The 20309-nt window shown below is 35.9% G+C and overlaps 2 protein-coding genes across 3 annotated transcripts; one reads left to right on the top strand and one right to left on the bottom strand.

The window, feature by feature from the left end:
* Positions 1 to 234: 234 nt before the first annotated feature.
* On the top strand, positions 235 to 2385 carry LOC110104902 (aspartic proteinase oryzasin-1-like). Its single transcript, XM_020834184.2, has 6 exons — positions 235 to 371; positions 465 to 529; positions 661 to 817; positions 1111 to 1230; positions 1631 to 1719; positions 2066 to 2385. Exons 3-6 carry the CDS (start codon positions 725 to 727, stop codon positions 2148 to 2150), a joined length of 387 nt encoding a protein of 128 aa, XP_020689843.2. The 5' UTR covers positions 235 to 371; positions 465 to 529; positions 661 to 724; the 3' UTR covers positions 2151 to 2385.
* Positions 2386 to 4846: 2461 nt separating this feature from the next.
* Positions 4847 to 18392, bottom strand: LOC110104909. Of its 2 annotated transcripts, XM_028701364.1 has the most exons (5): positions 18079 to 18392; positions 17160 to 17227; positions 11965 to 13605; positions 11742 to 11767; positions 4847 to 5766 (listed from the first exon to the last, which is right to left on the bottom strand). In XM_028701364.1, the coding sequence occupies exons 3-5, from the start codon at positions 13553 to 13555 to the stop codon at positions 5059 to 5061; spliced, it is 2325 nt and encodes a 774-aa protein (XP_028557197.1). In that variant the 5' UTR covers positions 13556 to 13605; positions 17160 to 17227; positions 18079 to 18392; the 3' UTR covers positions 4847 to 5058. The 2 variants fall into 2 exon arrangements, with proteins under 2 accessions (XP_028557197.1, XP_020689850.1); XM_020834191.2 differs by lacking the exon at positions 17160 to 17227 and having other exon boundaries at positions 18079 to 18391.
* Between the last annotated feature and the right edge of the window lie 1917 nt (positions 18393 to 20309).

Below are 20309 nucleotides of genomic sequence, written 5' to 3'. Positions count from 1 at the left end.
AGCACATAGAATGAATAAGTATGGAGACAGAGGACACCCTTGTCTAAATCCGCTTTTGGCTTTGATCCCATCTGACATCTTACCATTAATCAAAATAAAAATGCCTTGGAGCTTCATGATGATGTTCTTTGTCTTTATAAAATTAGAGTAAGTTTTTTTAGTAATAATGATGATGTTCTTTGTCTTTATAAAAACGACATCTTCATACGGTTCCGTTGCTTCTTTTTGTCACTCTCATAATTTAATTTTTTTTGCAGGTCATCATTACGGAGATAAACCATAAAATTGGAGCTACTGGTATCGTTAGCCAAGAGTGCAAAGCAGTAGTTGCCCAGTACGGGGAACAGATTTTGGAACTTCTGCTCTCGGAGGTTTGAATCTCCTTATATATATATATCCTTTCTGCCATCTTCCTTTTTAATCCGTTTGCAGGTTAATATATGGTTGGAATGTTTCTTCTGCAGACACAACCACTGAAGATTTGCTCTAAGCTTGGCCTTTGCGCCTTTGATGGAACTCATTCTGTTGGGTGAGAGATCAATCTCTAACTTCGTTATTAAGGTTTTTCTTATTTACTTTTATGAGCCTAATGGATTATCCTTATTAATCTTTGCCTCTTTTTTTTGTTTTGTTTTTTATGAACACGCTTCTGCAAAATAGTATCGGCATTGAGAGTGTGGTGAAAGACAATGGTGACAAATATGATTTCGGAAGGAGTGATCCCATGTGCTCTGCTTGTGAGATGGCTGTTGTTTGGATGCAAAATCAACTTAAGCAGAACCAAACTGTGGAATTAATACTTAACTATGTCAATCAGGTTAATCTATTTCTAATGAAAAACTTAGGCCTCGTTTGTTTGACCATTATTTTTCAGTCTCCGGTTTGTATCGGCAAAAATATTATTGTTTTGCTATTTGTTTATACAGCTTTTTCAAAATACCTTCTTCCGAACCTCCATGTTTCCACCGATCTGAGAAGAAATTTTTTTTCCGTTTTCTGCTCCGATACTTACGCTTAAAAACGAAAAAAAGGAGCAGGGAGACCAAACAAGGCCTTATTTACTTCAAAAAACAGCTTTAGGCGTCCTAAACTTGTTTAGCTATTTTACAGTTGTGCGAGCGACTGCCCAGCCCCATGGGAGAATCTGCTGTTGACTGTAACTCCTTGTCCTTAATGCCAGCTGTTTCTTTCACCATTGGTGGCAAGAAATTTGACCTCACTGCAGAACAGGTAATCCAATGTTTTGGTGCTGATATCCAGTAAATTTTTTTTTTTTTTTTAATTTTCTAGACGGTTCATTTTTAAAGACTCATTTATTTCATTTAAATACATTTTGTGTAATTTCATTTGAGGTGATTTGTGGAGTTTAAAATCAAAGTTATATGCAGTACATTCAATCACCCAGCAAATTCTATCATTTTATAAAATAAGTGTACAAAATTATAGAAGAAATTGAGAGATCTAACATAACAGGAATAAAAATTCAAGATCATGCAGTGCTCAGCAGGAATGAAAGAAAAATGAAAATTTGGATGAGCTGACGATCCTTCTTTTTTTTCCAACCCACAAATTTTTGATGTGAAACAAATTGTGACATCAATTTCTTTTTATTTGTCCCCCTTGCTTTCAGTACGTTCTAAAAGTGGGTGAAGGACCTATCGCACAATGCATCAGTGGATTCACAGCCTTGGATGTTCCCCCTCCTCGTGGTCCTCTCTGGTATTGTCATCCTCCTCTGCTATTCCATCATCCGTTTAAGGCTTCATTTGGGACGGTTTTTTTGTTGCTTTCTAAAACAATTTTTACAAAAATTTCTTGAATTAGAAAATTTTATTAAAGTCATTTTAGGAAGCAGCATGAAAGCTGTCCCAAATGAAAGTTTCGTTTGGTACGGCTTTTTTATTGCTTCTTAAAGCATCTTTATAGCACAAAAATTTTAAAATTTTTGTGCTAAAAAACTGCTTTAAGAAACAATAAAAAGACTTCCCAAACAATGCTGAAGTCTAAGTTTTCAAAACTAAGATATTTTATAAGCTAAAATTCCTGTTATTCATGGCTGCTACAGGATCCTGGGAGATGTGTTCATGGGAGTCTATCACACAGAGTTCGACTATGGAAACCTGAGGGTTGGATTTGCGAAAGCATCATGAATGCGACTGCCCATCCTCTTGAGTTTTCCGATAATAAATGAAAACTAGTTATCTTTTGATGTTTTTTAGATCATATAATATGAAACTATAAATCATCTATATAAATGATAGAAGAAAGAGCCTGCTGCCTTTGTGATGTGAATATATGCTTCAGAGGATTGCTAAATGAATCAAATTGTGGATTCGTGGCTTTGTAATCTATTACAGTCGTTTCGTATCAGTTTCTTCTACTGCATGTCCTTTTGTTTTGATTTGCAGATGCCCTATCTTCCATTCTGATTTTTGAAAAATTTTGCTGAAGATATTGTAGGATGGCACATAAGCGAACTTGAGGATGATATTTCTTGTTTTTTAGGTTAAGGTTTTGTTTGGAACAGCTTTTTTTTTCTGCTTTCTAAAGCAGCTTTTCATTATAAAATCTTCTTGAACTAGAAAATTTTGTTTTATGTAATGAAAAGTTATTTTAGAAAGCAGAAATAAAGATATGTCGAGCAATGCTTAAATTTTATGATAATTAGCCACATTGATTTTATGCTAATTATTTGACTGGCTTTATGAATTTTTAACTTTCATTTGCTTTTTTTTTTTCTTGGTTGTGTTGCTTGTGGTGCTATATTGTTTTGAATAACATTTATTCATCTTTTACTATATGTTTTTAAATAATTTAAATTATTTAATTTTTAATATTTGCAGTCTCTGTCCTGAAAATTTAAGAATTCGTTTGATTAAAGTAAATTTTTAGTTATTTTTTTTAACTAAAAAGTTATTTTTAGAAACGGTAAGAAAGACTTTCTATATGCAGCCTAAATTTAAACGGAAAAAGTGTTGTTTTTGTTTATAAGTTCAAAATATTTTATGAGAACTAAATTATCATGTAATTTAAAAGGGTTTATTTTTAGGGGTGTTAATATTTGATATGATTCAAAAATTTGATCCAAAAATTATAGATTGGGATCAACCTGTTTGAGAAACAGGTCGGAGTCGGGTCTTGGTGCAAAATTTTCACCCGTTTGAAAAATTGAGTCGGATTCATGTTGACCCAACAATTTAAAATCAACCCGAGTTGACCCGGTGTCTAGATTTGGTTGCGTCTCGTTTTGGCAACCAAATCTAGACATTGTTTGGTCGAGTCGAGTGGTCTTGGCATTGTCTGGTGCGTCGGCATCCTCTTGTCGAGTCGCTCGTTGGTTCGGGTTGAGTCACTCGTCGTCCCGTCGTCGAGTCGGTCATCACCTTGCTTCGATTCACATAGGCATCATCGTCTTCGCACGTGGTAAAGATTGAGCTCAAATGTAGCAAGTGGTAAAACCTAATAATACGAATAGTTTTCGCACACTAACTTGTTTGAAATAAAGGCCTACAGAAAGTCAAAGGACATCCCTATAAAACATAGCAAAATTTGACAAAAGAAATAATTATTTTATTTCAAAATCTAAATTAAACATGTGAACATATTAGAAAAGATTTTAACTCCTGTAAAACATCTTATCCTTCGGCTGTTTGGGGTATTGCGGTCCGCTGCTTTCAACGGTTCTGATATGATAAAAAGTTTTGAATTCCCTTAAATAGAAATAATTTATTTTTCTGATATGTAATTATATGCTTATTTAATTTTTTTATTTAATCATATATTTATTATATCAGAATTATATTATTATTAGGAAAAAATATATTTGTTATGAAGTAATAATAGATATTATAATTTTTTCAAATTATTTTAAAGTATTACAGGACATTGTAAGAAAAAATTATCAAGATGAATATAATCAATAAATAGTTAATTAAAATTTCTATTATATTCATCTCAAAATAAATTTGATAAAGTTCAAAGCTACTATCATCAATTTATACGTGAAAAAAATTGTAATTTTATGTAAGTTTTTTATAAACCAAAATGATGCCCCCAACTTCTTAGTTAAAGACTTTATTCAGGTGAATTTCTTACTACTTATTAAGGCAATTTTTTAGTACAAAAATTTTAATTTTGCACTATAAAAACTACTTTAAGAAGCATGGATGGATACACACCTTAAGGCCAGGATGGGTCAATTACCTCAAAAAAGAAAAATGTAATAAAATAAAAATAATTTTTTTTTATTATATGATTCTTTAAGTAATTTATCCCCCTCCATGTATTTTTTAGTCTTATTACAAGGATTTTTAGACAATCAAAAAAAAAAAAAAACTAAATTTTTTAAAATACTATGATATTTAGGTAATTGCCCCAAGAACTTTTATTATATCCAGTGAACGTACGCAGAGGAGCGTTCGGTTTTAGGCAAAAAAGCGCATGTACCGAATTTTTTGAAAAAACTCGGTACACCTCGGTACTCGGTACAGGCGCTTTTTTTGCCTAAAACCAAACGTTCCTCTGCGTACGTTCACTGGATAAAATAAAAGTTCATTGACTCCGCAACCTGACCGAGCAGGTCAAACCCCACCAGGGGGTGCTGCCCCTTTAAACCTCCGACATATCTGTGAAGCGTACAACGATGAACAAATAGGGCTCGAGAGGAAATGCACTCAAAACAAATTTTGATTGTAAGAATATTTATAGAAGCACTAAAAAGCCATCCCAAATGAAGTCTAAGCCATCACAAAATATAATGTAATACATTGCAAAATTAAATTAAATTTTATAAGAATTAACAAAATGGATTGATCACCCAACTACGCAATGGATAAATCAGAAGTCATAGTAAAAACACTAAGGAATACGTAGAAATGCAATAGAAATGGCTTTTCAAGCAACCAAAATCTTTCTTCACTTACATATGTGAAAAAATAAGTAAATCTCACCCCAGCAACATTTCATGTGCTTCATTCTTGACCGTTACATTTTGATTTCTGAACATTCAGATAGCAAGGAATACAACAACTCTCTTGATACGAATGGTTGTCCATCCACTCACTCTTCAGTATTCCATACCAGAGAAGCTTCCTCTCTCCGAAATCTACAGGGCGTGTACTTATTCATAGCTCTGCCCATCAAAGCCATTGCTCCAATGCTTGCAGACATCTTCCCTTCAAACTTTTCATGTGGAACTCCGAGCTTTTCTGGTTGCAATGCCAGCGGCACACTTGGTGTTGATAAGGTCTGAGATACTTCATGATCATTACGGCACCATCTCCTAATCCACAATTGCAGAGACTCGTCTGAATCACCACAAGGCAAAACATTTTCTGAATTATCATGTTCCTTCATGAATCCAAGTGAACCAGAGCTTAATGGATTATGGTTTTGTATTCTGCTGGAACTTTGCTGTATTTCAATGGAATCCTCACCCTTTTTGAACCTCTTCGTACAAAGAGAAAGACTCTCAGAATGGTTACCCCGGAGACGCTTAATCCATCTGCTGCAAGTTTCTGATCCTGATGTGTGATCTGCTAGAAGACTGGAGCTGGAGACATCTGGTACCTTAACTATATGATCTGCAGCCAAACTTTCTGTACTAGAAACACTCGCTTCGGTATGGCTTGCATGAGTTACTTCATCTATAGAAGCAAGATGCTCTTCTCTCTTAGCCATTCCAATCTCTGCATTTCTAATAGAGACTTCTCGTGCAGATGAAGCAGATGTAGTCTTGGAATTTCTCAGATTTGAATATGCAGTAGCCTGTTAGTCATGATTCCAATCATATGCAATTGTGACTTCCATCAAATCAAACAAGGGTGAGTTTGTTCATAAAGTAACAATGACACAAGTTTATCTGCCTCAGGTCAACAGTTCGTGTTAATAGTTCAAAGATGCATAAACGGAAGCTTCATTTGGGACGATTTTTTTATTGCTGCTTAAAACAACTTTTTAGTAAAAAAAAAATTAATTTGTCTAAAAAGTCGTTTTAAGAAGCAATAAAAAAGTCGTCCCAAACGAAGGATAAAGCCTGAATCTGTATGTTAAAATCCACATAAAAGTGGAATATAATCTTGATACGTTATCATGAAATTATCTTGATTGGGCACGAATCTCGATGCAAAACCCAACCCGGAAACTTCAAAAATTAAATCCGGAAGCACCCGAACTCCAATTTCAACGAGCTTATAGTCAAACTGAGCGTCTTAGAAATACGAACCCAACGACATCAAATTCAACTCAATCCGAGTCCAAATGAGTCTGAATTGAAGACTAGAAGCGCTATTGGAAGGTTCGAATCACAATTTGAGTTACCAAACGGACTCCGATTTTAACGAGCTTATACTCGAATCGAACGGCTCGGCGAGACGAATCCAACAAACTCAAGATGACCGAATTCCAACATCATTGAGTCCTTCAAATGTCCAACGAACGGTGCACAATCGAAGAATTCAACATCGGCCGTCCATTAGACCACTCTTTATTCGCCCTCGATCTCATGCCTATTTATAAGCTATGCCATCCATAAAAACTATAAATAGAGCCCTCATTCTTCACAAGAGGGACTCAAGTAAGAAGGAGAGGAAGAGAAAGGGGAAAAGGAGAATCATCTTCTCCTCGACCACCGTCAGAGTTCATCCCTCCGCATGAATACGCCGGAACTCTGCCGGATATTCGGGAAACGCCGGGATTTCACACAACTTCGTAACTTTGTTTCAATTAAGAAGAACTTTATTGTAAATCTGATTGTCTTAACTTGTGGGACGAATCAGCTTCTTGTAATTTACGCAACACTAGTGGAACTTTTCAACTCGGTGAGGCCCCGTGATTTTTTTCCCTCTTTTGGGTTTTCCACGTAAAAATCCTGGTGTTCATTTTCTTTTCTGTTTGTGTGCTGAATAGTCGTACAATGCTCAGATGCGAATTTACAAACTCTACCGCCGCGTATATTATAGCCCGCAACAGTTTGGCGCAGTCTGTGGGAAATACTATCCCACAACTTCGAGTATTGCTACAATGGTCAACAGACGTAGCAGTCGCATCGTTGGAGCTTCCCGCTCTAACTCCCACCAGTCCAGAAATTAGTCTATTAACCATAGACGTCCGATGTCTGCCTCTTTTCATCTTGGGGGGCAGAATGCTGCCGGAGAAGGGACCTCGGGACCTGCTTTAGAAGAAAGAATCCGGAAGATGGAAGAATCTCAGAACGAGATCCTTCAACTCCTGCGAGAGAATCGACAGACGACATTGGCACAACAGGAGGAGGTCCTTCTCCCTAGGGATCCACCACGGATTGAGGATGTTTAATTCGAACATCTTCAAGAAGAGATTCATCTTCCTCCACCCAGGAGACATCCTCAATCACGATAGGATAATGAACTTGCCGATACAACGAGTTCAACACATCCTTCCCCCTCGACTCGGTAGCCTCGCATTCTTTCGGATCTCCCAGAAGGCTCTGCCCAACCACACATTGCGGAACTCCGTCACAATGTCCTGCGTCACGAACTGCGAAGATTGATATGAGAAGAGTTCCCCCGAGGAGATGTGAGGCATGCTCTCCGACAGAGGAACTTCCAGGAGTCATCACCTCTAACTGAAGCCATTCTTCAGCACCCCATTCTAGTCGGATTCAAAGTATCAAACGTTGAGTCCTACGACGGGACAACTGACCCGTATGAGCATATCGACTACTATAGAACCATCATGCATATTCAACGAGCATCGGACAAACTCCTTTGCCAGGTTTTTCCTGCCACCCTTAAAGGATAGACTCGAACGTGATTCTATTCGCTTCCATCCAGAACGGTCTCTTCATTCGTCAAATTAGCCAAACTATTCGTTGAACAATTTGTGGCTAATCGAAGAATTACTAAGGATTCTTCCCACCTCTCCGGGATCCGTCAAAATGAAGGAGAATCGTTGAAGGAGTATTTTCAACAATTTTCCACCGAGGCTCAACAGATTCCAGGAGTAGACCCTGAATTACTCAGAGGGGTCTTTCTTGGAGGTCTTCGTCCTGACCCATTCTATTCAGCACTCATGCGCGACATTGTTCATTCATATGCTGACCTGATCCATCGTGTGGAAGCATAAATTTCTGCATATGAAGCTATAAATACTCACAGGAAGCAGTTTGAGCAAATCAACGGGAAGCGCAAAGGTACACCTGGGATGGACAATTCATTCTCACAACAGAAAATATAAAGGAAGAATGATCTACCTCCTAGGCCTCCATTACCGCGATGGGAACCCCGACAGGAGTACACCCCACTCAACACATCTCGAGCAAATGTATTGATGGTCGTTTGAGATCAAGATACATTGAAATGGCCGAATCCTTTGAAGTCAAACACAGGAAACCTAGATCAATACTGTCACTTTCATCGTAGTCGTGGTCACACTACTGAAGCTTGTAAGCAACTCAAGAATGAGATTGAAAGACTTATCCGTCAGGGCTACCTTCAACAATTTATTCGAGATCCATCTATCCGAGAAGAAGCTCGTCCTGCTGGGGGGCAAAATAAAAAACAAAGACAACCATTGAATAATATTCAGATGGTTGGAGAGATTGAATGATCACGCACTTCGTGCATTTGTATTAGCAGTACTACTTATCTTGTTGTCTCTTTTATGTTGAGCAGGGTATTACTTTGATATCTCTAATGTCTTCTTCCAAGTTAAATGTTGTATTGTCACCGTACGTAGATCTTATGTGTTGAATACTTTGCAATTTGTATATCCCTAAGTCATACTAGGGAACTATTATACTGTCTTACATAATACAGTAATATAATGTTCACGTTGTTGTGATATTATTTTCTCTTGTGAAAGATTAAAAAAAAAACTTCTCGATCTATATTGTATCTCAATCACCGGATGATCAATCCCTGGGGGATTTGATCTGACCTCATCCACACAGGTTAACGTCATCGAGCAGGGCTCTGACATACAACTTCGGATAGGTCTTACATCCTTGGTGGATTCTCTCGACCTCTTCCACACAGGTTAACATCGTCGAGCAAAGGCTCCGACATACAACCTCGGAAAGGACTCACATCCTTGGTGGATTCTCTCGACCTCTTCCACACAGGTTAACGTCATCGAGCAAAGGCTCCGACGTACAACCTCGGATAGGTCTCACATCCTTGGTGGATTCTTCTGACCTCTTTTATAAAGGTCAACATCATTGAGCAATGTTCCGAGTGAACAATGTTCTCTCTATAAAGACTCCAAGAACGTAAGTGATTGATAAATTTATCACTTATACAAAGACTTCAGCAGTCTAAAATTCCCTCACAAAAAAAATGGGGGGCAATATGTCAAAGCATGTCTTAAAGATGCAATCGCAATTCAGCTTGCTCCGAAGGACAAGTTCTCAACTCCTTATTCAATGTCGTTGGACTTACATTGCAAAAGATGGTACATCAAGTTCATTTTTGCAAGAATCTGAAAGTAAAAGTATATTTGGCATTATCCATACAAGTTACAATTATCAAGCAACAAACAACTTCAAAACAGTCAAATATCCTCAGTGGATTTAGTGACTTCTTCTCTACTGCACATTGAAGCATCTTATACAACTTTTTCTTCAAAGAAAGATTACAATTTGGTTTTCATCAGGCCTCAACTCAGTTAACATTATATATGTGTTGCAAGAACGTCGGCATAATACACTGCTCCGACCCCTTGACTCAAGGATATCTGATGTCGGTACACTTCAGTATATATGCATATTGTATTAGCAAAATGTCATTGGACATTCACGATCATCGGACCTTCGTCTGATATTTGCCGGCGATCCATTACTTCAATCATCATCGGATTGTCGATCGACTGCTACTTGCAACGCACCTTGAACTCTCTCCTTCAGTCCTCCACTCGTCAGTTGACTGCTAATGAACTTCAACTGGATAGTCCATAGCCGACAGACTTCCGCTCAAACAACATCAAAATTCTCCCCGTCTACTGGCTCTCCTCGCGGATACTATTGACGCCAGATCTTCTCAAATCACCCTCGCATACAAGCAGCAATTGATCTCCTTCTATCACGGGTTGTATATTTAGAAGATAGCCTCTCATCGCGACTTCTCACAAAAGAGAGACACTGAAGCTTGATAGGGGAATGCCGCCTATTTCTAACAGTGGAATGCCTCTAATGCAAGAAGAAGAGCGCAAGCGAAGAGAGCGACTACAAAAATTCTAACTTCTACACACGGAGAGGGGCTCTGAATTTTAGTAGGGAATGCCGCCTACAACAAACAGGGGAATGCCTCAACTGTAAGAAAGTTAGAAAGAAGAGGATGAGAAATCCCTAAACTTCTGCGCAAGAAGAGGGGCGCTAATTCGAGTGACGCAGGAGCTGAGATGTTTGACTGTATTAACTCAAGCTAGTTTCATTCCATTGGATAGCTTATATGGCTACATAGGATTAGTACTTGCTTTTATTTTTTCCCTCTTTTGGGTTTTCCACGTAAAAATCCTGGTATTCATTTTCTTTTCTGTTTGTGTGCTGAATATTCGTACAATGCTCAGACGCGAATTTACAAACTCTATCGCCGCGTATATTCTAGCCCGCAACAAATCTCATATTGGAAGTTAATCAACAGTTGAGTTCCTAATATACTACTAGTGACCCTCATTCAATTACTTGAGCTTTTGGAGTTGATGGGAGTCCATCAACTTATACATTACATTCAACTTGAGCTACCCATTTTCTACCCTTCTAACTATCAACAATATATGCATTAGATCAAATTAATTATCATATTAATTACTACAAATTCTGGCTATAAATATGTATTGTTAGTTATTATAGCTGTTATTAATAACTTTTTATATGACAGATTTGACTGAGCAAAATACTCAATCCTTGTCTTGTATAATACCTATTTTTTTCTGTAACGGGTAGAAACACTCTAAAGGAGAGTAAGCGATTTGTACAGAGCTCTATTTGTCAATAACACAAGAAAATTATTTTAAAAACATAATGAAGCAGACTAATCTAACTGGAATTTGGAATTACACATTAGTCACATGAATATAGCTGAAAACCCAGTTAACCTGGTCAGAGGTGGCATGCACTGGACTCTACCAGATCCAGATCATACTTTAAGCAATCAACAATGGCCCTATAGATTTGTCAGAACGTCATGTAAATAAAGAAAGCAAACAACCATCAAATGGTTCAGAAATGAAGTTTAAATGGAGCTAATAATTATACATGTAATAATTCTATCCTTGCATTCCTTTTGAAAATCTTCTTATAGGTCAAAGGGTGATTCCCGATCATATTGATTCAGCATATCTTTGGCTTTATTCACACAATTGATTCAAAACTCCAAAAACAACAACAACTACAACAACATCAAACTTTTGTAACATTACGTGGGGTCGGCTACATGAACCCTTGTTTTCCATTGTGTCATGCTAAAACTCAAATTCTCGGTTAAATCTAATAAAGAAAGATTATTTCTAATATTTTCTAACTAGTCTTTTTAGGCCGACCTCTATCTTTTTTAATACAAGTCAAATCTAATACCTCTACTTTTATAACCTGGTCATCGGAAGGCTGACATTTTAAATGTGAAGCAATTGATGCATTCATGAAACCAAAGATAACAAAGCAATGATTTTATTGCATCATCTATATATCATGTTCAACCAAAAAGGAAACTAAGTAATGAACCATGTTAAACTACACAATATTTTTTAACTGACTTATAGAAAACACGTACCTTTTGTGGACTGGAAATAGATTCTCCTGCAAAATCGAAGCTTGGAATTACGTTGTAGAAAAACTTAATAAATACATAATCAACCCAAAAATCATTAGGTAAACTAACAAAAGATGAGTTGCTGAAGTTTTATGCATGCCCTTGACAAGCCTAGAACTGGAAAGAACTACTTTGTGTCAAGTTCCAAAAATAAATAAACAGCAAAAACATGTCAGCCATGTACCTGGTAGAGAACTTGACCCATGCAACGGATGAGTACTTATTGTATCAACTTTAGTAGAAAACTCATTATGTTCCCCCATAAGATGAACGCCACTGTCATTCCGATCATCCCTATCTTCATCACTTACAAAGTTTTCTAAGCGCACAGCGCTCTTCTCTTTCTTGCCACAACTTAGTTCGGTGGGAATGGTTACTGTTTTGGACAAAGTATTTCCATTAACTTGGGTGAATGGAGAATCACCCATAGTCCGTTCTCTGAGGCACTGATCCTTACCCATTTTATCTGTAACCAGTAAATACTTTACAGTGCTAGAGAACTTGTGAAATCGTTCTCCAATTTCAACAGACTTCAAATTTTGGCAAGATTCAGTTAGACTCATATCATGTATTGAGCACTTTGGCATTTGACAAGGCAAATGGTTTATATCAGAACCATCTGGCTTGCCAAGTCTTCTCTGGTCAAGTAGCAACCAGCTGGAAGAATCAGCTTTTACTTCTGAACCGTGTCCTTCAGTTGAAAAAGAATATAGGAAATCAGTTGGACTTGACTCACTGAGAACATGGTTGGATCCACCCTTTAGACTTGTCCAAGAATTTCTGAAACCTTTAGAAATTGAGTAAATTTTGCCTTTAGTTTCTGTTGTCCTTGATTTGGAACTTGAGCTACAAGAACATAGGTTGTGCTGCACACAAGTCAGTTTATTGTGTGGATCTACATTAGTCAACCCAGAACTAAATATGCAGGCAATCATATTTTCCTTTTGATATTTGCAACCATGAATTACAGGAGAAGAAGCTCCATCCATACCAACAGCACTATCAGGAAGGAAGCCTTCATAAGTTGTCATCATCTTTTCAGCATCATCAGTTATTTTTCTGGCTGCAAGACAACTCCCAGGTGCTAATTCTACAAGACTGGAAGTGCCTATAGATTCACACAGTGACAAGTTTTCCTTCACCATTTTAACAGACACAGCACCATAAGCAGATTTTTCCTTAGAAGCCAACATGGTCTCAATTTCCCGATTGATGTCAAGCATAGGTAAGTGTTCAAAATTCGACTCAGAAACATCTAGACTGTGACAGCAATATGATCCAATTTTTTTCCATTTTATAGAAGACTCGGTCAGTTGCTGAGCACTTAGTTTTTTACAAAATGTTCTTCCATCGTTGATTGGCTCCACATTTCTTCTCATTGAAAAGTTTTCCTTAATTTTAAACTTTTCCCTATCAACGCAAGGTTCACCTGATCTGATATCATATGATGATGGATCATCTTCAGCAGCTAAGTTTGATTTACCCTTGTCTACAAAACTATACCTTTGATTCATATCCACCCTTACAAATTTAAACTCTTTGGATTTTAATCGATCAAGTTCCGAAGAGTCATGCCCTTCAAATTTATGGAGTATGTTATCAGCAAGAGCATCAGAATGCAGCTGACAATCTTTAGAGGATGAACTTTTGCATGGTTGCATCCAATGAGCCATCCACTGCCCCATGTAAGGAGTTTGGGAAGCACTAATATTTTTACCCCTAAACTGTTCAATAACATCACCTTCTTTACAAGTTGGTGCATCATTGTCTGACATTATATGCTTTAAAAGATGTGTCAAGACTTCCTCCTCTCTTCAGTAGCAACCTTCACAAGGCAACTACTATGTCATATTTAGAAAGGGGATTTATTTATTGACTAAATGTCCATACTAAAAAATAATCACACCAATCTAGTAATGCTTCAGATATCATTCATGAGTATTCAATGAGGGCAGATTATGAGGGAAAAGAGAATACCGAGTCCTAAATAAAAAATAAATAAGTTATAACTTAGCAGAAATATACAGATGACAGATTTTAAAAGCCTTAAATTTTTTTTTTTTAAAAGCCTCGGAAGAATTGAATTTTTATTACCAAAAAGCAGCTTGAAGTATCAAAATTTAAATCAGGATGATCTTGAAATACATAAGCAAGAAGATAAACCTTAAATCAGCTTTCTATGATCTGGATAAGACTACTTGTGGGCTCCGAAAATTTCACGCCCCGACCTCTCCACACCGCCTCTTTTTCTTTTGTTGACGGCAGAGAGTTTTAACGAGCTTAGATTCTGAGTAAATTTTCAGAAGGTAGATTGGGTTTTAGACAGGGGGCCCTTAAGGTGGCGCCCCCCCCCCCCACCCCCACAAAAAAAAAAAATAATATATATATATATATATATATATATATATATATATATATTATATTACTTTAGATAATTTATCTCCCTCAATCTATTTTTTAGTTTTTATTACAAGGTTTTTAGCCAATTGCCCCCCTAAAACTTTTAAAATACTATTATCTTTAGGCAATTGCCCCTCAGTAAATAACAAAGAGAATTTATCATTTTAATTATTAATTTGAATTCAAAAAATATCCTTACAACCAAAATTTGTTCCGATGGCGCTGCCCCCTTGGATCCCCGAAAGAACTTTCGATTAAGGCTAGAAGTGGGATAGATACTAAGTACCAAGCGTATAATAGCAACAACTTTAGAGATTTGAATTTGATATTAGAATTTAGAGTTTATGATTTGAGATTTATCACGTATACTTAAAACTGGTGATGGGGGAATGAAGATGAGCCCGATTAAGGTCCTATGGTTATGTTGACCCATGCTGTCATGATATCTGGTCTACTTAGTCAAATGAGGTAATTGATCCAACCGGACAGAATGAACCTTATCAACATATATGGGTTGCTTCATGCAAGAATACCTTCTAGACCTGGGGTAGTATTTGTCTAAGGGGATAGATTTGAATCCACCTTAGCTAATAGAGAGCTTTATGTCTATCAAATATATCCTATGATTAATTACTCAAAGGTTTGACGCCATTAGGGAACATACGGGCTTTGGTCGTGATCATAATATAATGGTGAATCTCTTTGTGGCCATCTAATTTGAAGTATCTCTACAAAACGGGTTGATGCAACACAAAAGCCCATTACACATTAATTCCATGCAAGTCCAACTGGCTGATGCAATGGAGGTGTGGTGGATTTTCCACTTTTTTTTTTTATAATTTGGCCAACCTTCTCCCTCACAAGTCAAGCATTTGAAGCACAATATTAGTCATCAAAGCTTATATTTTCATTCCTTATGTTTATGGTCTGTCTCTCCCTTCAGACAAGTTCAATGAGAATTCAAAAGTGGCACTCTCCTTCCATATATGTTGGTAGATCCTCACTTTTATAGATACAATAAATGCTTTATTTTAAATGTCACTCATTTTCCCATTTAGCGTTAGCCAATCACTCTATTTCTTTTTGCTGATGATATTCTTCATGTTGATAAGACTAGAGAGGGAGTTGAAGGTAAACTTGAATTATGGAGGTCAACCTTAGAGTTTAAAGGTTTTCACTTTAGTAGATTTAAAACTAAATATATGGAGTGTAATTTTAGTAGTAATAGACCTAGAGAGGGGATTGTGACTTTGGACGATCAAGTCATTAATAAGAGTACACATTTTAGATATCTTGGATCTATTATTCAGAATGATGGTGAAATAGATGGAGATATTATCAACAGAATTCAAATTGGATGGTTGAAGGGGAGGAATGCATCGGGCTTGTTGTGTGATAGAAAAGCCACCCTCAAACTTAAGGGAAAATTCTATAAGATGATGGTGAGACCTGCAATGCTTTATGGTGCCGAATGTTGGTCATTAAAAAAGAAACATAATACTAAGTTAATTGTTACAGAGATGAGGAAGCTCAGGTGGATGAGTGGCTTTACCCTTAGAGATAGGATACGAAATGAGCATATACGTGAAAAGGTTGGAGTAGCTCCAATGGAAGATAAGATTAGATAGAGTCGCCTTAAATGGTTTGGTCACATAAAACAATTGCCTTATGATGACCCAGTTAGGAAATTAGAGGTATTAGATTTGACTTATGTTAAGAAAGGTAGAGGTAGACCTAAAAATACTTGGTTAAAAATATTAAAAATGATATTTCTTTATTAGATTTAAATGAGAATTTGACTTTTAACATGACACAATGGAAAAAAAGATTCATGTAGCCGACCCCACGTAGTGGGACAAAGGCTTGATGTTGTTGTTTGTTGTTGTATACATATTATATAAATAAATTATTAAAGAAACTATCACATCTATGATGTTTCTTATCCAACTTTTTGCTATTATGTTGTGTCACAATATTCATATATTGCCATCTTTGTTTCTCATGTTGATGCCTGTGCTTCATCAACATACTTACTCCTCATCCCTCCCTTATATGACTTATATATAAGAATTTAAGGAATTAGAAATTCAAAATAAAACCAATTTCAAATAACATAATTTACAGCAAACTTTTGAACCAATTCACATCCAATTGTATGAATGGTTGGGCTGGATAAAAAATGATTAGGAATAAATAAAAAAATTGTGAAATTCCTTATGAAAATAAAGTTAAACTCTTAAAACATTGGGACGTCGTTTGCAGTAATAGATAAAGTTTCATCAGAAACTCCAATGTTAAGCTTGCTTGTATAGGAGAACTCATGAGATATGTGACCTCCTGAGAAGTTACATCAATAGGTGGCACTAGGCCAAAGCGGACAATATCTTCATAATTAAGAGTTTGAGTTGTTACAAATGATATCAGAGCAATAGACCAACCGCAAGATGAGAATTCTACCTTTAGAATCCTATATGTATGGTGGATGATTATGGGCTAAGGAAACTTATGAGGACATCAATTATCTAAGTAAGAGAGATTGTGAAACTCCTTATGAAAAAAATGTTAAACTCTTCAAAAATCAATGCAACTTTTGGTGTAATGGTTAGAGTTTCATTATAAACTCCAAAGTTAAGCGTGCTTGTACAAGAGCACTCTAGGATAAATGACCTCGTGGGATGTTATACAAGGAGACAAAACCATGATGTTATTCCTTCAAAGTGAATAATATCTCAATGGTCAAGAGTTTGAGTTGTTACATTAAATACATAAAAGTAATAAAACTAATTGTTGTGATAAGAGACAAGGGAAAAAAATATGATTACTCAAATAACACCTATATCAAAATATTAAAGCTCATAGATGTGACTACACCGGAGAAGCTTCCAAAGAATTGAAGGTCAAAGATGCGAAAAACATTACTAGTGCTAATTACAAGCCACAAAAGAAAACGAATCAGTTTTACCAAAAATGTATACTTACCTGAGAAGGATAATCCCTTTTGATAATCAAGCCACGAATTCATCCATCACCATGGAAACAATTTCACACTTAAATACAAATTCTTATAAATGACTAAATGTTATAGATCCGTGTTATTTTCGTGTAAGTATGCAAATCTATCAAACTACTCCTAATTACGGGGGGACTCTACTTCCTTTACCCCACTTAATAACAACTAGACAGCGGAAAAAAAAAAACGTGAGAATCCTTCTCGTCAAGAAGTTCCAGACATCACATCATGCCGAAGGAAAATAATTTTTCCCCTTCAAAAAGAGTAAACAGCTCATTTATCAGGAGAAACCTACATTGGCAGCTCAAAAAACAGAAAAACGCACTCCAGTACAATCCAAAAGCAACCAATTTCACTCTCCAAAACATCTAAAACATAAAGGAAGCTGCATTAGATGAGAATTTCAAGTCCTGACCGCAGAACACCAAAAACCTAAACCGGTCACACAGCGAAGGACCCTCTCCACTCTTTATCAACAAAAAACTAAATCATCAATCACAGCTTCTCCGTCAAAATAAGTATGCAGCTCCGATATAGGAAAAAAATCAGCAGTTCACAAACACAACCATTTCTAATTTGACCAAAATTTGAGAAACAAATCAAGCAAACTGATTCATCACAAGTAAAAAAAAAAGAAAACAAATTTTCGAAAACTAAAAGCGACTAAATCCAACCGCACTCTCCACAAGATCCAAAACATTAAGAAAGCAGCAGAAAACAAAAATTCTATTTCCCGAAAGAGCACATCAAAAATAGAATCAGTTACCATAAACACTAGCAAATTAATTAAAAAAAATCCAAACCCGAATCAGCGCAAACAAATCCCTAGCTCCACTAAAACAACACGAAATCCCAAATGCTGTGCTCAAAATTCCAATTTTAGATTACCTCCGAAATGCATCAGATAGGGATCATCCTCCACTGCCTGCTCCACTACTGATAGCGATAAAAGGAGCGGCACATGAACAAGAGCGAATGGTCCACGATTCCCCTCCAAAGCCCAGAGCTTTCCCACCAAAAGAAAGCGAAGAGACCAACATAGGAAAAAAGAATGGAATTTGGAATATAAAGGAAAAGCCGCGCCTACGCAGCACTTTCTGAGCCACGTAAATGAGGCTGCGATGGGCTAAAGTCTTACCTGAAGCAGCTGCATTGGAGTGCAGAATCCACAGTTTAGATTACTTATTGACCTAGTATGAAGGCCTCATAGCCTACGTGGAGAAGCAGCTCTATTAAAACCTGGCTCTTTTTCACTCGATTTCTCTGGCCACGAATCATCGATCGCAGAGAGGTGAGGGGCCCCGGAAAAATATCTTGGCCTCTGCACTTTTTTGCATCACCTAACGGTGATCTTACCCCTCATCCAACGTTTCTAAATAGTTGCCTGGCTTGATCTAAAACAGATGAAAATTATTACAAATGCAGAGTTGTGAGAAAATTAATATTTGATTTCAAATGATACGAATTTAATGTAAATTTTGATGCATTTGAAATTTATTTTCTCGTTTGAATTTGGCATATTTTAAATTCTTCAAATTTGAGCTATTTATAAATATATTATAAAATTATTATTATTATTATTATTAAAAGTAGTTGGATGAGAAGAATAAGGCTTGGTTTTGGATGTCTTTTTAAAATTAGTTTTTTTTTATATAAATTTATTGAACTAGAATTTTTGTATTAGAAAAATATTTTAGAAAGTATTTAAAAAGTCATCACAGATGAAGCCTAAGAGTAAGATAAAATTATAAGTAGGAAAGAAAAAGTTAAGGGACTACCGAAGAAGAAGAAATAGAAAAATGAGAAAGATATATAGGAGAGAGAGGCATTTTCTATTTATCTTGTTGTTTTGCTTTATCTAAAATAGCGCTCACTCAGTGAGCCCAATTATTTGCCTAAATTGTGATACAAATAGAAAAGGGCGAGGTTACATATAAAAATTTATACATAAAATATATTTACAAGAAAATATACCAATTTAATACTAATACTTTACTATTAATGTTCATCTTATAACATTCTTCTTGAAATAGTTTGAAGATGCTCATGATGATGATGAAAATACAACTGATACTTCTCCAATTTTCTTGAAGGATAAAGAGTGGATATGAAGAAGAATAGGAGAACTAGGACATGCCCACAAAACTAAGAATTGTTCCTAGACTGAAATAAAGGATATGATCTTATGATAATACATTTGTGATTGAAGGATAAGGAGCAATAACAATTTCTATAAGTAATATAGACTCAAGCTTATATTCATCATCAAACACTCTGAAATATGTGAGCTCACACACTAGCATGATTATTCGACAAGCTTTATGCTGGCTATCGACTACCTAATATAATCCTATATTATTTTTCTCATCTAGGATTTAGGATCTGACAATGATAGTGTTAATGAAGATTGCATGAATCAGTTATGATAATTTTTAAGTCTTGGGTGTTAAGCTAATTAAGAAGGACAATCATAATATTTGCATTAATCATGAGAATAATATGACGACAATGAAGTTCAATTAGCATGACTATTTTTAAAATAATAAGATTTATCTATTATAATTATTTTTTCTAATATAAATCAAATAATTAGATTCATCAATATTTAGAGGTCTTTTAAATCTTCAATCATCACATTCAAACTGTTAAATGATTGGTCACTCTTTCTATTTAACATATATGTTCATTAAAAATTAATTTATTGCTTACTTTTGTTAACAAAGTTCTTTGGAATGGACTTCTAGTAAGATCCATCGTCCGACTTCGAGAGTACATGACATAAGAACCACATTGGTGTTTGCGAGTTCAAATAGGGATTTCTTGAGTATCTTATCTACATACGGTTTAATGTCACACCCGAACCTATTGATCAATAAATCCTTTGTTGTGATTAATCAACTTAAGTTTTGTTTGGGACGACTTTCTTATTGCTTCTTATAGTAGCTTTTTAGAAAGCTGCTTTAATAAGCAGTAAGAAAACCATCTCAAACAAAGCCTAGTCCATTCATGAGTCCCAAACTAGTTCTTCTTAATCTTAGGCTTAAATGACTTTAAATCACCTTTAGCTAACTGAGTTCCAAAGCAATCATTATAATTTCATTAGTCATATACATAACTAT

This window comes from Dendrobium catenatum, unplaced genomic scaffold (assembly GCF_001605985.2).
Source record: "Dendrobium catenatum unplaced genomic scaffold, ASM160598v2 fragScaff_scaffold_1680, whole genome shotgun sequence".
NCBI classification, from domain to species: domain Eukaryota; kingdom Viridiplantae; phylum Streptophyta; class Magnoliopsida; order Asparagales; family Orchidaceae; genus Dendrobium; species Dendrobium catenatum.
This window is presented reverse-complemented; position numbering and strand designations above follow the sequence as displayed.

Bases quoted from the DNA above. Each gene is read 5' to 3' on its own strand.
- LOC110104902 (XM_020834184.2), top strand. From the start codon at position 725: ATGTGCTCTGCTTGTGAGATGGCTGTTGTTTGGATGCAAAATCAACTT. The intron at 818-1,110 runs GTTAATCTATTT...GCTATTTTACAG, and splicing joins TACTTAACTATGTCAATCAG to TTGTGCGAGCGACTGCCCAG. The intron at 1,720-2,065 runs GTATTGTCATCC...TGGCTGCTACAG, and splicing joins CCTCCTCGTGGTCCTCTCTG to GATCCTGGGAGATGTGTTCA.
- LOC110104909 (XM_028701364.1), bottom strand. From the start codon at position 13,555: ATGTCAGACAATGATGCACCAACTTGTAAAGAAGGTGATGTTATTGAA. The intron at 11,768-11,964 runs GTACATGGCTGA...TCGATTTTGCAG, and splicing joins TGGGTCAAGTTCTCTACCAG to GAGAATCTATTTCCAGTCCA. The intron at 5,767-11,741 runs GTACGTGTTTTC...CATGACTAACAG, and splicing joins CTATTTCCAGTCCACAAAAG to GCTACTGCATATTCAAATCT.